Raw genomic sequence first — 16,370 nt, 5'->3', positions numbered from 1 at the left:
GCATACTCATTTTGGGATTTTCCTGTCCTGCTCTGGAGCTCAAACTGAGGAGGTCTCGTAGCAAGGGCTTGAATTACAAAGTGGTCAATGGCCAAGTCTTGTGAGAGTAGACTTTGGGTCCATGTTGAGCTGCCAGGTATAGATGCACTCTATCTTTAAGACTGGTGTGTGGGCTATAGACCTCAGTGGTACAGATCAGTGCTGATCAGATACAGCGGTGCTGGGCATTGAGTGCTCCTTTCCAAGCGGGTGTTTCCCTGGTAATAGTACTTTCCACTGCTGTCCCCTTTGGGACTTTTTTGTGAACTTGAAATGATTTGTGCTACTGTAGTCTGCCTCCCAAATCCATTCAGATGATGCTGATTCTTAGATTGGAGCTGGGCAGGCTCTATGATTAAAATTTTATTAATTATAGCAAGTAGGATATGAGCAAAAACAGCTCTGGACGACAGGGGAGTCTGCGCTCCGCCAACTGCCGTGCTGAGCAGTTCAAACAGCCCCTTTTTATACATCTTTACTTCCGTGCTCATGAAGTAGTGGAGGTACTCTGCGCATGCTTCAGCTGTTGCTAGGGGGTCACTTCTGTCTCCTGGTGATCGTTGAGGCTGAAGTAAGAAGTCTTCCTCCTTTATCCTATAGTTGACCTTTTACCCATATGTCCTTATATGGAGTTGTTTTGTCTTATTTCTGCCAGTTCCTGAAACATCTTACAGTTATCTTTAGTCAACATCTGCTATGTTTGTATAAGGGTACTTGGTTTAGTTTGTGTAAGTGATTGCGGTTATCTTATCTTGCACAAGCTGTGTCCGGTGACTGTTTGAGTAAGCGATTTCATATCTTTTGTTGTCTAACCTTTACATTGGGCTTAACATAAATCTTAATAAGCAATACCCTTATCCTTAGTTTCTTACAATCCCCCCTTTTTCTTTTTATCCTATTATTGTTTATTAGACGCTACTTTCATTCTCGGTACTGCAAGCAATCCTTTTTCTACACTCCCAACATTTATCATAACACTTACAATGCAATATCTCGCAATTACAAACATAGTTTTTACGTGGCATAACACATTCACAATAATCTTCATTCTCATTATCTTCATCTTCATTAATAGATACGCCCTTATATTTTGCTCCAGACCTCGTGGTTAAAATAAGCAGTTTAGCTATGTCAAACCATTCTCTAATAAAGTGTAAAATATAGCGTAATATACAAGGCCCAAATATAAGTCCCAAGATCAACATAATAAGCGGTCCTGCTAAAGCAGACAACAAAGTGGTTAGCCAAGGTGAAACATTAAACCAGTTTTCATACCATGACCTGCCCGCCTCACGATCTTTCTTACGTTGATCTAACCTTTTCCGGAGTTCAGACATGGTGTCTTGGACTACTCCCGTATGGTCAGCAAAAGAACAACATTCTTCATTGAGAGCTACACATAACCCTCCCTCCTTTAAGAACAATAGCTCTAATCCCCTTCTATTTTGCAGTACTACTTCTGATAAAGACTTTACTGAAGTGGCTAAATTTTGGATAGATTGTTCTATTTTTGCTAAATCCTCATCTACAGCCATCTGCAAACTTTGTAATTCCTGACCTTTTACTAGGGAGGCTATGCCTGTGCCTGCTCCAACTCCGCCCGCTATCAGCAGTGTAGCTAAGGTTACCACTGTAATTGGCTCTCGTTTTTGTCTATTCAGGTCTCCTTCAAAATGGTGTAACACCTCCTCAGAGGTGTGATAGATCAGACGAGGAACAATAATCACCTGTACGCAAAACTGAGATTGATTAAACACTTTTAGGGATAGGCAAGGCGTTACTCCGATGTCTGAACAAACCCATTTAGCTCCTGGTGTCGGGATAGCCCATTTGTCATTTTTATTCTTGTGTTTCTCTATAGTGTGTTTTTCTATAGTGACTGCTCGGTTGCACAAAGGTTGATACTTTTTGGGCACTGTACCTATACATTTTCCTTGACCTGTTACTAATTGAATAGTAATTCCTTGCATATGGTTCCTCTGGTCATTCCATGGGCATTCTCGTGGGTTTGAACCATTAGACCATTGAATCCTACCTGGTTTTCCAATTGCCTCAAAATATGGTGGCCTAACATTATAACATAACCAACATTCCTCAGTTAAATTTGGTTTGCTTTCATTAAGGGCACGATAAGAGGCTTGCATTAGATTCCATAAGGGGTCTTTGGATTCTGACAACTCTAGATCCCTGGATACAATGCCATTAGTTGTTTTCGAAAGGGAGTCTGGAGAAGTGGGTGCGACACTTGCGGGGGCAACCTTTTCTTCAGAGAAAGTGGGTGGATTCAGGACCAGATTTGGTCCTACTGGTAAAGGATCATGAGGAAGCTTTTCTTTAATTATTCTAAAGCAACTTCCCCTATCCGCTCCTGATTCCCAATATCTAATTCCCCAGATACGGCCAACTAACCATGTGTCATCTTGGGGTTCTTTTATAATGATTTCAGTTCTGGTACAGGACACGGACACGCTGCCACAGGGTCTTCTAGGGTGTCCATCAAAATCATGCTTTGGGGGAGTGCAGCCCGGGGGTCCCCAAGTTACATCTATATATTTATCTCCCCGCGTTTTCCAATTTGAAGCAATAGTTTCACAACCCCAATAGCCACAGTAAAAATGACCTGGATAATTACAATAACTTCTGCCAGGGTTACTTGCTGGACATATATAAAATGCCTTGCATTGGGCCTGAAGCTTTGCTAGATCCGGGGTAAAAACAGGGGAGTCCTGTTCTATAGGTATCAGGGAATATAGATGCACGGAGAAATTCCACTTCCCTGGACCGATCTGAGTTTGAATTAATTTTGACTCTGGTAAATTATATAATTTCCAGGCCATAGGTTCATGAGGGTTTCCATTTGCTTGGGTTATTATCAATAACAAAACTAACGGCATACCAGGAAAAAGGGTGTCTGTCAATTTTGCCAGTTTAAGTATATTTTTACCAGTCCTGGGGAAGTTCGGCCATTGCTGCTTTTGCATCCCATTGCTCTGGTTCTTTTCTCCACAGTTTGTTCCTCCTCTGCCTCGCCCGTCGACTCGGTTGCTTCGAGCCACGGGGTGTACCATCTTCTTGGCAGCAAGGGAATTCTTCAGGAGAGTAGCTGTTTCGGGCTTTCTGCCTATTTACATAGGCTTCCCACTTTGCAGCTTTAACTAATGGGGGGGCAAAGCAAGGCACGGTTAGTACTTCCCTTCTACACTTTATAACCAAAATTTCAGTTACAAAGGGGACTGGTTCGTTGGAGTGGTAACAATAATATTGAGGGTTTACTCCTTTGGCAAAAAAATCTTCCACCACTCATGGAATTCCCGAATAATTTCTTGTTTAGACTCTAATTGTTTTAATTTCCACTCAGTGAGAGTTCTTTGGATTTTCCAATACCGTGTGCAAGCTCCTATCGGAGGGTATCCATATTCACAGTGTGTCCACCATTTATCCTGGCATACCTTACACCTAAAACAAGCAAATGGATAACAATTGCAGTTCAAATTATTACACGTAATTCGTATATCTAGAGTACATATATTATTTACATCAGCATATCTTCTATATTCACTATTGTGTGGTTGCATAAGTTTAGCAATTTCCTTCAACACACTTTGTACGCTTCCATATATAATAGAAAAAAAGAGAAATAATTATAGCAAATATAAACAGCAATACACACTTTATACCAAAAGGTAATGCGGCAAAATAATCAAATAAAGTCTCTATCATTATGTTATCTTTTCAGAGTTATCTTGGTGTCACCTGGAGTACTGATTACTTTCCAGTGGGGTCTCGTCACTGGGCCTTTAATGCGACTGGCATGAGTCCATCCACGCTCAGCAGTCCGGACAGCTGTTTCTGTTGTAAGCAAAACAAGATAAGGTCCCTCCCAATTGGGTTTTAGGGTTTCTTCCTTCCACACTTTAATCAATATCCAATCCCCAGGTTTAACATTGTGAATTTTTAAGTCCAACGGGGGTCGTTGCACAATCAGTCCGTGTTCCCAAAGCTTGTTACGATGTTCTGCTAATTGTGAAACATATTCATTAATCACACGATCTCGAATTAAAACATTTGTTTGTGAACTTTCAATTCTATAAGACATTCCATACACCATTTCAAACGCTGATATTCCTACATCTGCTCGGGGTCTGGTTCTGAGAATTAATAGTGCCATGGATAGGCACTTAATCCATGATAATTTGGTTTCTATCATTAATTTAGTCAAAATAGTTTTGATTTCTCCATTCATCCTTTCAACTTTTCCTGAACTTTGTGGATGCCATGGTGTATGGTATTCCCACTTAATACCCAAGCTTTCTGTTAGATCTCTAACAATTTTTGACACAAAGTGTGTTCCTCTGTCCGAGTCGATTACTTCAGGTACTCCATATCGAGGTATAATGTGTTCAAGTAACACTTTAGTAACTTGGTTAGCAGTTGCCCTGGAGGTAGGAAAAGCCTCAACATAATGTGTTAAATGATCCACCATAACTAATAAATATTTATAACGCCCTACCCTAGGTAGTTCAGTAAAATCTACTTGTATGTGTGAGAAAGGTCTGTATGCTGGGGAACGTCCTCCAAGAGGTCTTTGTCTCATGCTGTTTCGATTAACCTTTTGACAGGTCTCGCAGGCTGCCGTGACTGTCTTTGCTATATTATATACGCCTATACAGGCAAACTGTTGATTGAAATGATCAACTAACGCCTGGGTTCCCCAGTGTGTTTTACTGTGTATTTTTGAAAATATTTCGAGTGCTATGCCTTTCGGCAAGACTTCTCTCCCATCTGGCAATATGTACTTCCCATCTTGTTCCTTAGCTCCCATTTGTTCTAGTTTTTCCTTTTCTGCAGACTCAAAACTCAAATTCTTATTAACAGGTACTTGTTGCATAGTCAAAATCATACTATAATTGCCTGCCACTCGTTTTGCTTCTGTATCAGCTGCATTATTTCCCCTAACTTGATAACTTGTACCTCGCTGGTGTCCCTTTATATGTACAACTGCTATTTTATTCGGCATTTTCAATGCCCCCAGAACTCGCCGAATTAATTCCGGGTGTATTAGTTCTTTTCCCTGTGAGTTAGCAAATCCTCTTTCCTCCCATATTTTTCCAAAAGTGTGCACTACTCCGAACGCATAGCGTGAGTCTGTATATATAGTTCCATCCTTTCCCTTTAGTGACACTAATGCTTTCCACAATGCATACAGCTCACAGGCTTGAGCCAACCAGCTAGCACTCAGGGGGCCTGATTCTATTGTCCTAAATTCCCCGTTTTCCAACTTAACGATGGCATATCCAGACAATCGTTTACCTTCCACTATTCGTGATGACCCGTCTATAAATAAAACTTCTCCACATTGTAGTTCTTCTTCTTCTAAGTCTGGCCTAATGCGTGTCTGTTGTTCAATTGTTTGAAAACAATTGTGCAATAATTCATTACCTTCTCCTGGGTACAAAAATTCAGCGGGGTTAACTGCTCCAATAGTTTTCAAAGATAGTTTAGGGGATTCTATAAGTATTCCCTCATATTTTAATAATCGGCTATCTGTAAGCCATTTTTCTGCTTTTTGTTGTAACACTCCCCGGATGTTATGAGGCGCATATAAGACAACCTCTCCATTAAAGGTAATGCGATTTGTTTCCTCAAGTAATAAGGCAGCAGCAACAATGATTTGTAAACAACTCGGCCAACCCCTGCTCACAGGGTCCAATAACTTTGATAGGTATGCCACCGGTTTCTTCTGTCCGGCCCATTCCTGAGTTAATACTCCGAATGCCGTTCCTTCATGTATGTTAACAAATAAATGGAATGGCCGCTTTAAATCTGGTAGGCTTAAAACCGGTGCTTGACTTAGCTCTCTTTTGAGACTGACAAACTGCTCTTGATCCTGAGGGGTCCACTTGGGTATTTTGTCTTTAGACAGTTGTTCATATAAGAATTTAACTTTAAAGCTATAGTTTTCTATCCATTGCCTACAATACCCAAATAGCCCTAATGCCTGCCGAATTTGCCTCTTAGTGACAGGCATAGGTAATTCCAAAATTCCTTTAATGCGCTCTGGATCCAATATCTTCTGGCCGTTAAACAAATAATGTCCCAAATATTTCACTTTTTCCTCCACAAATTGTAACTTTTCTTGTGATACCCGTAGGCCCTTTTGTGCAAGAAAGTTTAGAAGTCGAATGCTTTCTTTTCTTACATCCTCCTTATTATTCCCTGCTATGAGCAGATCATCTACATACTGTAACAGCACGTTCCCCGTTTGTACCTGGTATTCTTTTAAGAGCTCTTCCAGGGCCTGTCCAAACAGATTAGGGGACTCAGTAAACCCTTGGGGAAGCACGGTCCATCTCAATTGCTGTCTAAGGCCTGTCTCTATGTCTTCCCATTCAAAGGCAAAATAATCACGGCATTCTTCTGCCAGTGGACAGGCCCAAAAGGCATCCTTTAAATCAGCCACACTATACCAGGAGTTATGGGGTCCTAGTTTGCTTAGCAGCGTGTATGGATTTGCTACTACAGGGAACCGGGTGATAGTTCTTTTGTTTATTTCCCTTAAATCATGTACGAGCCGATATTTCCCATTTGGTTTCTTTACAGGCAAAATGGGGGTGTTAAAGGGTGACATACAAGGCTCTAAGATTCCTTGTGCTAACAATCGATCAATTTCTGGCCTTAATCCTCTCCGTCCTTCTAGGGATATGGGGTATTGCCTTACCCTCACAGGTATGTGGGGTTCGGAAATTTGGATTTTAATCGGTGGAATTTCCAATCTACTAATTGTGTCCGGAGAGTACCAGACATCGGGGTTAATTTGTTTTTGATCATCCACGGTCAAAGGATAAGCAGACACTGTCAGCTCTTGATTTTTCACTTTAATTTCTAATTGCAATTCAACAATTAAATCTCGTCCTAACAGATTAAATTCTGCTTCAGGGACGAGCAAGAGTTCACCCATTCCAAATTTATTTTCAGTTTCGAATACCACATTTTTGATTTTGCTTACTTTAAAGGGTTCTCCTTTTTCCCCAATTACTTGTACTTTTTCAGGGGAAACTTTACATCCCTCAGGTATTTGCTTAATAGTTGATTTTTCAGCCCCAGTGTCTACTAAAAAGGTGAACTCTTGTTTATGGGGACCTATTCTTAATTTTATCAAGGGCTCATGATGACTCCGGTCCCCTAAGATATAGAGCCCCTGACTCTCCTATTCCGTTTTCAATATTTCCTCATCCCTGATCCTTTGTCTGCAATTCTTCTTTATATGTCCCTTCTTTCCACAGTAAAAACAATATCTCTGTTCCTTCTCTACTACTACGTTCCCTTGTTTCGTTCCAGCAGATCTGTGTTCACCAGTTCGCCCTTTGCGATCCTCTCTGACCGCTGCTACCATCATTTTTACTTGTCGCTTGCTGCTCTCTTCTTCCCGCCTTACGTAAACTTTCTGAGCTTCTCTCAGTAATTCATCCAGCCCTCTATTCTGCCAGTCTTCTAACTTTTCAATCTTCTTTCTGATATCTTCCCATGATTTTGCCACAAACTGAGTTTTGAGGAGCGCTTGCCCTAAAGGGTCGTCTGGATTTACCCCAGAGTACAGCTGAAGGGCTTTCCTCAGTCGTTCTAGCCACTCAGTAGGGCTTTCATCTTTCTTTTGCATTTCATTAAATGCTTTATTGATATTCTGGCCACGGGGTACTGCTTCTCTAATTCCCTGAATTACTATAGTTCTCAGATCCTGCATATGAGTTCTATGTACCGGATCTTGATTATCCCAATTAGGTCTTTGGAGTGGCCATTTAATATCTGCTTGGGGTCCCTGGACATGTTGAGCATCCCACAGTCTCATTCCTGCTCGTCTAATCATATCTCTTTCCTCAGTAGTAAATAATTGACCAAGGATAGATTGCATCTCATCCCAAGTATAAAGGTTTGGTCCCAAAAATTGATCTAATCTTTCTGCCACTCCGAGTGGGTCCTCAATTAAGTTTCCCATCTCTGTTCTTTTAAAATCTCGTAGGTCAGCCGAATTTAAGGGTACGGAAATATATCCGATCACAGGTTGAGGTCCCCCCATGGGTATTTCCCTTAGGGGGTACATCTGAGCTGCCCCTTTTTGACTTCTAGTTACGCGTCTAGGAGGAGGGGGAGACTCTTGTTCCGACTCTGGTGGGGGAGTGGATGCTCTGGGGGCCTCTGGAGGGGCTGTGGGAGCAGGAGGAGGAATGTAAGGAGGGGGGGTTAGAAGGGTTTCGTCTAATTCTTCCTTCTTTTTCTTTTGTTTAGTTTTTATTTCATTCAGCGGGTAAAGTCTAGCTCCCGGTCTTTCTAGCCACACTTCCGCATATTGACTCTCCTCCGGGTTAAGGGGTTTTTTATTATTAACCCAGAGGTTTAATTGCTGTCTTACCCAATCTTCTTCTGACCCATAGACTGGCCAAAAGACATTTTTAGAAATCTTCTTCCCTCCCCATATCTTAGTACAATATTCTATCATTTTTTGTTTATCTTTTCCTAGGGTTCCAGGGAAATATCTCCAATTGTCTAAGATATATGCCAGAGGGGTATTCTTAGGTACAATGGGTACCCTTCCCATGGGAGTCGAAGGCTTGCTGCCCTTCGCCCCCATCTTCTGGAATATCCACAAACATACACTCACTCGCTCCTCTTGTTCCTGGCCCAGTCCCTCGCGGGAGATGGGAGACGCAGTACTTCAGAGTCCACATTCGCTTGGTTCAGTATATCGAACCTCTCACTCGTTATATTCCAGGAAACCCAATCCCGCCCGAACGGCAAACCCGCGAACAACTTCGCAATATACTTACGCGTCCTGCGTCTTCGTCCGGACTCCCGTGCACAGAATTTTATGGGATTTTACCGGTTTCTCCTTTGCTCATTATTCTAGAATTTAGGTTCGTCGGTAAGGTTGGGGTGAGCTGTTGGTCGCGGGGCCGCGAAATGTCGCGGGGCGCCTCCCCGGAGGACCAAAGCCCACCGTTCCTTATCCGAGTCACGGCACCAGAAAATTGTTAAAATTGAGACCATGACAGATCATAATCCAATTAAAATTTTATTAATTATAGCAAGTAGGATATGAGCAAAACCAGCGCTGGACGACAGGGGAGTCTGCGCTCCGCCAACTGCCGTGCTGAGCAGTTCAAACAGCCCCTTTTTATACATCTTTACTTCCGTGCTCATGAAGTAGTGGAGGTACTCTGCGCATGCTTCAGCTGTTGCTAGGGGGTCACTTCTGTCTCCTGGTGGTCGTTGAGGCTGAAGTAAGAAGTCTTCCTCCTTTATCCTATAGTTGACCTTTTACCCATATGTCCTTATATGGAGTTGTTTTGTCTTATTTCTGCCAGTTCCTGAAACATCTTACAGTTATCTTTAGTCAACATCTGCTATGTTTGTATAAGGGTACTTGGTTTAGTTTGTGTAAGTGATTGCGGTTATCTTATCTTGCACAAGCTGTGTCCGGTGACTGAGTAAGCGATTTCATATCTTTTGTTGTCTAACCTTTACAATGGGCTTAACATAAATCTTAATAAACAATACCCTTATCCTTAGTTTCATCTCATAGGATTTTAAAAGGAAAATAAAACAAGCCCACAAACAAAACCCTAGAAAGTAGCTTGAGTATTTGCTTGTGATCTGAATTTTAATATCCATTCCTTGTGATTTTACATGTTGTATTTCCAACAGAAGAAAGACATAGTTGCACCAAAATTCTTACTGGATGTCACTCTGCCTGTACACAGATGCCACTGAAGGAGAACTGCCACGGGTTTATTTTCTGCTCAGTAATTAAGAAGTGTTAAAATCTGTTTCTCCTTCAGCCTCTGCAAATAAGAGGGGGGCTGGGCCTCAGAAAGGGACGTAATGACCCTAGTGCACAGCCCTGTGACTGCCAGTGGCCCACTGGAAGAGTGCCCTGTGCTTATGAGACTCCTCTCTCCAGAGAAGTTAAGGGTGAATGAAGAAGAGCATGTAATGAATGTAAGTAAAATAGTCATGGCTCTTTAAACTCTTCCCACTCCCTCTGTGGCTATGAGCTGCATTTAGCTGCATTTCCACTTCCTTGAGAGCATGGGAACGTTTGGAAAGCAGGCTCCTAAGGAATACGACAGCTGAGCCTCCCCTAGTAACAGTTGCTTGTTTTTCTTCTTGCTGGTTGACATGCCTCATATGACCTGTGAATTAAATACAACTGTGGATAATTGTGTGTGATTAAACAGCTCCTTATTTAAAAATAAATAAAAAAAAAGACCAGACCAAAAGTGGGCACTGTGTACACATCCAGTCCCAAAGTGCATAGTGTACTGTACACAGCACAGCATGTCACCCTAAGTACGGTGGTGTTACTCTTCAGCTCCTGTGAGTGCTTTTTTTTTGCTGTGCAGGATTAATGCTTTTATGCTTTAAGAGACAGTAAAGAACAGTAGGTTACTGCGAGTAAAGCTTCTGAGTACTCAATAATTGGAAGTTAATTCTAATCCAGAATTTTTCTGTGATTCTGTCAAGGAATGATTAGTGAAAATAGATCACTGTAACAGTGGATCTGGACTGTTTACTTGTGACAGGGTTAACAGAACAAGTCTGACGCTTTCAAAGTACATCCTCACGCTTGCTTTCAGAAGAAATGGAAAACTGTGCCCTAGAACTGTGAAAGAGATAAGGAAGACTGGTAGTCACATGGATGTGAGCTTCCACTGGGATTCTGTGTGTAAAAGCAAATGTGAGGCAGGTTTGTGTGTGCTTACAGTGGTTCCTGCAGTGGTACATCTGGCTTTTAAGAAGCACATTGGACATAGGAAGGGATTCAGAAAAGCCATGAGAATAAGTCTGAAAAAAATCTTTTTGCTAATAGACTTGAGAAGTTTAATCCCTACCCCAAAAGAAGATATGGGGTAACTTGCTCACAATCTGAAAATAATTCACAAAGTGAATTATTAGCTAGGATGGATTTTTCCATAAGGATTGATCTTTTTAAGAAGGTAAATCTTACTTTTTTTTTTTTCCTTTCCTAAAAAATTTATCCATCTCAGCTCTGGTTTTAAAGGAAGAGCGGAATTGCAAGATAGCTGTGGTTTGTGTGTTATAGATTAGATTGGGTGGTCGTAAAGAGTTTTCTTGGACTGAAGAAATGGTTGCAGTGGGATCAATGTTTCTGATAGAAAGGATTGTCAGACTTCACACCTTTTACAGATAGCCTCAGCAAAGAGACTGGGATGGATCTAAGTGTGCCGCAAGAGTTCTTGTGTTCTTTTGGAGTATGTGAAGTCTTAAGTTTGCCTGCCTTATACTGCTGAATGAGGCTTTTGTTCAGGGCTGTTAACTTAGTCCTCTCCTAACCTAGTGATGCTTTAGACTTGCTGAAAGTGGAATATTGGTATGTTTTGTTTCTGTTTGTGTGCTTGCTTTTTAATTGCTCCCTTACCAGATAACTGTCTGACTGTCATTCTTCTGGAGTGCTTGCTTTTTCTTTCTCCTGGTGCTAAAAAGGATTTTAGATGCATGTGAAGGGAGGAGAAAACAATGCGTTCTTCAGTTGAAATGCAGCAGTTTTTGCCAGGATATTTAATGTTTGCTTTAATGTGTTAGTGTAGGATTAAAAACCGCTTTCATTCTAACCTTCCTCGTATCCAGAGTTGGTTTTGGCCATGTCTAGAAACTTCATATGCCACCTCTTCTGTCTTTGGAGAATAACACATCAGGTGGTCTTTATGTGGGGTGTTGAGATAGTGACATGGACTTGCTTGCTTGTAGACAGAGGAGTAAAGCCATGTATCTCATTGCACATCTTTTGATGGCTAAGTGTGGCTTCTGAGCATAGAAGGGGAGTAGGTCCAGCAGCTTGCTTATAGGCTTGTTTGATTCTGGGACCCCAAGCACATGGTAGTAACTGATACCAAGTCTGAAGCTCAGTGGGAGGCACATGATCCAATTGAAGATGTCCCTGATCATTGCAGGGAGGTTGGACTAGATGACCTTTAAAGGTTCCTTCCAGCCCACGCCATTCTATGATTCTTTGTGCATCTCTTAAAGTGAGATGACATCAAAGTTGTATTACTCTAGTGTGAGGTCAACTTCCATGTGTTCTCAGCTGTTTTTATGCATAGCTGCATATCAAACTATAGAATGCAAATTGTCAGGTAATGTGGTTTTTGTGGTGTCTTAAAACAAGTGGAAAACACTAACAAAGCAAATGCAAAATTATTACTGTCATTAGCAAATATTAAAAAAATGTGCACACTGTTCTGCTGAGGTTGATTGACTATTTGCATCCTTAGTGGTATGTGCAATCAGATAATTTCCTAATGATTAGTATTTCTGCTGTACGCCTAGGAGAAGGTGTAGCTTAATTATCCTCTGCAGTTTGCAAAATGGCACAAGCTATTTGCAAGTGTCCATGCTTCTGGAGCTGTAAATATGAAGAGAAGCTGGTTTTTAACAGGCTTCTATTGTATAAATAACTCAGCTTAGCCCTGTTTAAGTTAACTTTTTTTTCTGGAGCATGACTTTGCATAGTTGGACTCTGGTCCATTTCTAAACAAGGGATGAGAATCACTGGATTATGTGTCTTCAAGTAGTATCTGGGTCTTACGTAACTGTCTTCTGTAACTGGCACTGAGGAGGTTTTTATGCTTATGCTATTTTACAGGTTTCTAATGTATTTTGTGGCTTCAGATAAAGAACGCTAATATGTTGTTGGCTGGACCTAATAGTTTTCTTAATGATAAAGTATAGCGTACCTATAAATGCTGAAGATTATCCTTAGGCAAAGTGTTTGCCTGATGACTTATAATTAAACTTAGAAATGTGCATGTGTTAAAAATAAGTTATTTTCATCTCTTTAAATGCCATGCTACAGCCTAATTTATGCTTTTCTTTTAATACTTAGTGGTTAATTTTGTAACCCAGAGGTGGTAACCTTCCTCAAATGCTGCTGCATCTTGGGTATTATAATAGTAATTATGAGAGATACAGTTTTCATAGAAATGGAAATGCCTTATTTCCTTAAAGTTTGTAATAACAATATTGTTAAAATTGTCCCTGCTCTTTCGTAAGTCCTTTGAGTGACATTTTGATCACCAAGGCATATACTGAGTACATAATAATTACTGATCTAAATGAGCTAGTTTTCATGTAAAGTAAGGAAAGGATAAGGTTAAAGTTTCAATGTGCTCACTTTTTTATGCTGATTAGCTGAAGATTCAGAGCAGGCTCTTTATAAATGTCCTAAGAACTCAGTAGAAACCTACAGTTAATAAGATGATTTGTTATAGCCTGTTTGTCACTCGTGATAAAGAACACTTCTAAATGCTAGCAAGGGTTTCTCAGACAAACTATAGCAGGTTTCAAGCTCTGAAAGAATTCAATTGCTAAGTAAAACTCAAGATAACTGGAGTTTGGATTCTTGGCCCTGTTGAATTGGCTGATTCAAACACTAATATAAATGTGTCTGTGATACTGTAATGTTCCTCCTCTCTTCTTGGTTCTTTTTGTCTTACAACAAAAACTTCAGTGTAGCTCTTATCTCTTGTATACAGTATGTTTGAGAAATTGTTTCTCTCCTTGACAGCGTGGCTTCTTACATCATGGTTTTGTAAATTAGGCTTGAAGATTGTTTTGCTCTCATGGCTGACTGCTTCTTTTGTCCCCTTGTATGTTAGCCTTGTCGTCACAAGCTCAGATCTCAGTCAACTGAGGTATGACTGCGTAAATTGTAGGGCCTCTGCTGGAACTCCAGGTGGAAACTTTGCAGCTTTGAGTTAACTTTTCATTTTCCCCCGTGCCTCTTTCTGGAGTAATCACACAGAACTCCATTTCTTCAAAGCTGTGCAGTCATTAGGTGCCTGTTTCAGGTGATCAGTTGAAAGCGTGTCTTTCAGGGAACAGTGTGGCATGGTCAAGAAACCATAGCCTTTCTACTTTAGTAGATGACATGCTCTCAGAGAATGTTATTTTCATAATCTCAGAAATAGCTGAAATAGAACTGGAAGCATACAGCTTAGTAGGACATATTTGATATGTTGCCCTGTTAGTTGTACCTGCAGCTTTCATGCTCACTCTTCTCAGAAGAGGAGGAGCGGACATATTTTTTTGTTTCACCCCTTCACTGCTTTTTTTCATTGCAATACTCAAAATATTAGTGGACATCAAATACGTACTCACCAGTGGTCAGACTTTTGTTTATCAGTGGTAATAAAAGGTAACTTTTAAAGCTGAACTGAGTCAGGGTGACTTTGCCCTCTCATGTGTTTTATGCTCTTAAACACCTGACCTTGAAGTAGCACTCATGTTCTTGTGGCCAAAGATCTTGATTCTCAAGTATGGGTGGATGACAGACATAGGATGTGTGTGTAAGGTGGTGTTAAGGGAACCTCTGAACTGCAAGGAGGAGTAATCTCTTCTGTAGAAAACAGCAAAATGTGAGAATCTTAATAATTCTAATGGCACTAGTTTATTAAAAGACCCTCAAGCTGAAGATGTCTGTCTTTGTTCTGAGATAGTTTTGACAACAATCACAGAGGTAATGAGAAAGTAGTGTCCAACTAACACGCTATAGGAGTGTGCTAAAACTGGGTATTTTCTTGTTAAACTTGCTGCAAGGTCATACAGTCGAAAGTGGTTCTTTGCCTCCTTTCTTCTTTCTTCCCTCACGCTCAGAGTAAATAGCCACTAATCTTATGGTAGATGGATTTAATGGTGAATGTCAAGTTTTGGAGTAATACAGGTGCTCAAGGAAGAATAGCAGCCATGTGCTTAAGATCTTTAGAAAGGTTAAAACAAATAAAAAAAATGTAAAAGGGGCTTTAATACTATATTTGTACCTGGTTTTGGTAACACTTGAAAGTGATTAAATGACTTTTTCATGTCTTAGCTGTAGTCCAGCTGAGTCACTGCCTTACACAGCATTTAGTTAAGATGGCCCTTAAAATAAGCAGCCAACATCTGTTAAGAAAAAAACCTGGCCTTTTTATTGCTGTAAAATTAAAAATGGGGCTTTTACAGCAGAATTGTTTCTGGAGAACATGCTGAAGCTCTTTATTTGAATGGGAACAGGGACATTCATTTCTAAGAATATTGAGTTCAAGTCCATCTGGATTAATCTACTTTGCTGTTAGTTTACTGCCCGGTTTAAATTTCAGAGGAGCCACAGACAGTGATCTTTTTAAATATACGGCCAAATGTAGAACAGATCAGGGAATCAAGAGGTGATAGTGGTGCTGCTATTTGTGCTTACTGGAGGACACTTTTGCCTTTGCTCCTACTGGTCTAATTACAGCAACTGGCAAGCAACCTGGTCTAGTGGAACGTGTCCCTGCCCATGGCAGGGGGGTTGGAACTAGATGATCCTAAGGTCCCTTTCAACCCAAACCATTCTATAACTGTAGCATTCCTGAAATGGTACTCCAAATAGAAATTGGTTATCTAGGTTGTGTCCTTGTGACCAGCTGGTGGCCTGTATGAGTACTTGATCTGCTCTGTCACTTCCTGTGTCATGGCGTTGCTGCCTGTTCATTCAGTCTGTGCTGGAAGACTTAGCTGTGGAAGGGGCTTTCATGTCCCTGTGAGTGGAGGAGTCTGCCATCATACAACTGTAATGCCTTGCAATTGGCATCTGGCCTGATACAAGGAATAGTTTGGCCAATGCTATCCTAAATACAGAAGCACATTCTTATATAAGCAAGCATAAAGTTACAGTCCTTCATTGCTCTTTTGATGCTAATTTGTGCTTCAAGATAAGATTACACATCCAATATGAATACAGTTGATGGCTGAAAATAAATCTGTTTGTTTGCTTAACCTTTTACCATTCTTTGTTGCAGCTCTCAAGTTCCACTTACAAATACAGGAGTGAGGAATTCAAGAGACAGTTTTCTCATCTGCCAGATTCCGAGAGACTCATAGTAGGTAAGATGCAGTCATACAAAAAGCGTTTGTCTTCTGGCTGATAATTCCAGACTGCTGTAGTGCCAAGGCTTCTTTTTTTTGTGGCAAATTCTAATTATAGCTGATAAATTCCTATTTTTCTGTCTCTGAACTAGCATCAGATACTTTCAGAGAAAGTCAAGTCCATACCCCTCTTCTGTATTGCCTGCTTTCTGAAAAAAGACAAATTCCCTCAGGAGGTTGAGAGGTGAAGGAGAGGGTACAGATCCTCCAGTTCATCTGGACACGGGATGGGAACCTCTTGATGTCTTTTACTTCTGCTACTTTTTAGTACTTTAGTTCCTGACAGCAGTGGAGATGTGACAGCTGTTAGCTGACAAACTGGAAAGAAAGATCACTATGCAGGGTGCTGGTGAGCACTGAATACAAACTCAACA

The 16,370-nt window shown here is 40.8% G+C and overlaps 2 protein-coding genes across 9 annotated transcripts in view; one reads left to right on the top strand and one right to left on the bottom strand.

The window, feature by feature from the left end:
• LOC130601185 (protein NYNRIN-like) overlaps positions 1–6,997 on the bottom strand; it is a 216,194-nt gene extending 209,197 nt beyond the window's left edge. The window contains exons 1-2 of one of the 2 annotated variants that reach the window (XM_057413079.1): positions 3,793–6,997; positions 2,827–3,194 (exon numbers count right to left, since the gene is read on the bottom strand). In XM_057413079.1, coding sequence (XP_057269062.1) covers positions 2,980–3,194; positions 3,793–6,997 — 3,420 coding nt within the window. In that variant the 3' untranslated portion in view covers positions 2,827–2,979. Of the gene's footprint in view, positions 1–2,826; positions 3,195–3,792 lie in introns of those variants that run through there. The other variant, XM_057413080.1, reaches the window with a different exon arrangement.
• Positions 1–16,370, top strand: part of GRAMD1C (GRAM domain containing 1C) — a 63,240-nt gene that overhangs the window by 10,983 nt on the left and 35,887 nt on the right. For 6 of the 7 annotated variants that reach the window (XR_008972614.1, XM_057413088.1, XM_057413087.1 and 3 more), the window contains exon 3: positions 15,870–15,954. Coding sequence is in view for 6 of the 7 variants with exons in the window: in XM_057413088.1 (XP_057269071.1) it covers positions 15,870–15,954 (85 nt within the window). In the remaining variant the exon portion in view is untranslated. Of the gene's footprint in view, positions 1–9,872; positions 10,033–15,869; positions 15,955–16,370 lie in introns of all 7 variants that reach the window. The other variant, XM_057413089.1, reaches the window with a different exon arrangement.

Source organism: Pezoporus wallicus, unplaced genomic scaffold (assembly GCF_028554395.1).
Source record: "Pezoporus wallicus isolate ANWC-B61680 ecotype Strahan unplaced genomic scaffold, APGP_CSIRO_Pwel_v1 contig_6484, whole genome shotgun sequence".
Taxonomy (NCBI): Eukaryota; Metazoa; Chordata; class Aves; order Psittaciformes; family Psittacidae; genus Pezoporus; species Pezoporus wallicus.
The sequence above is the reverse complement of the archived record's forward strand: the minus strand, read 5'-3'. Positions and strand labels throughout refer to the sequence as shown.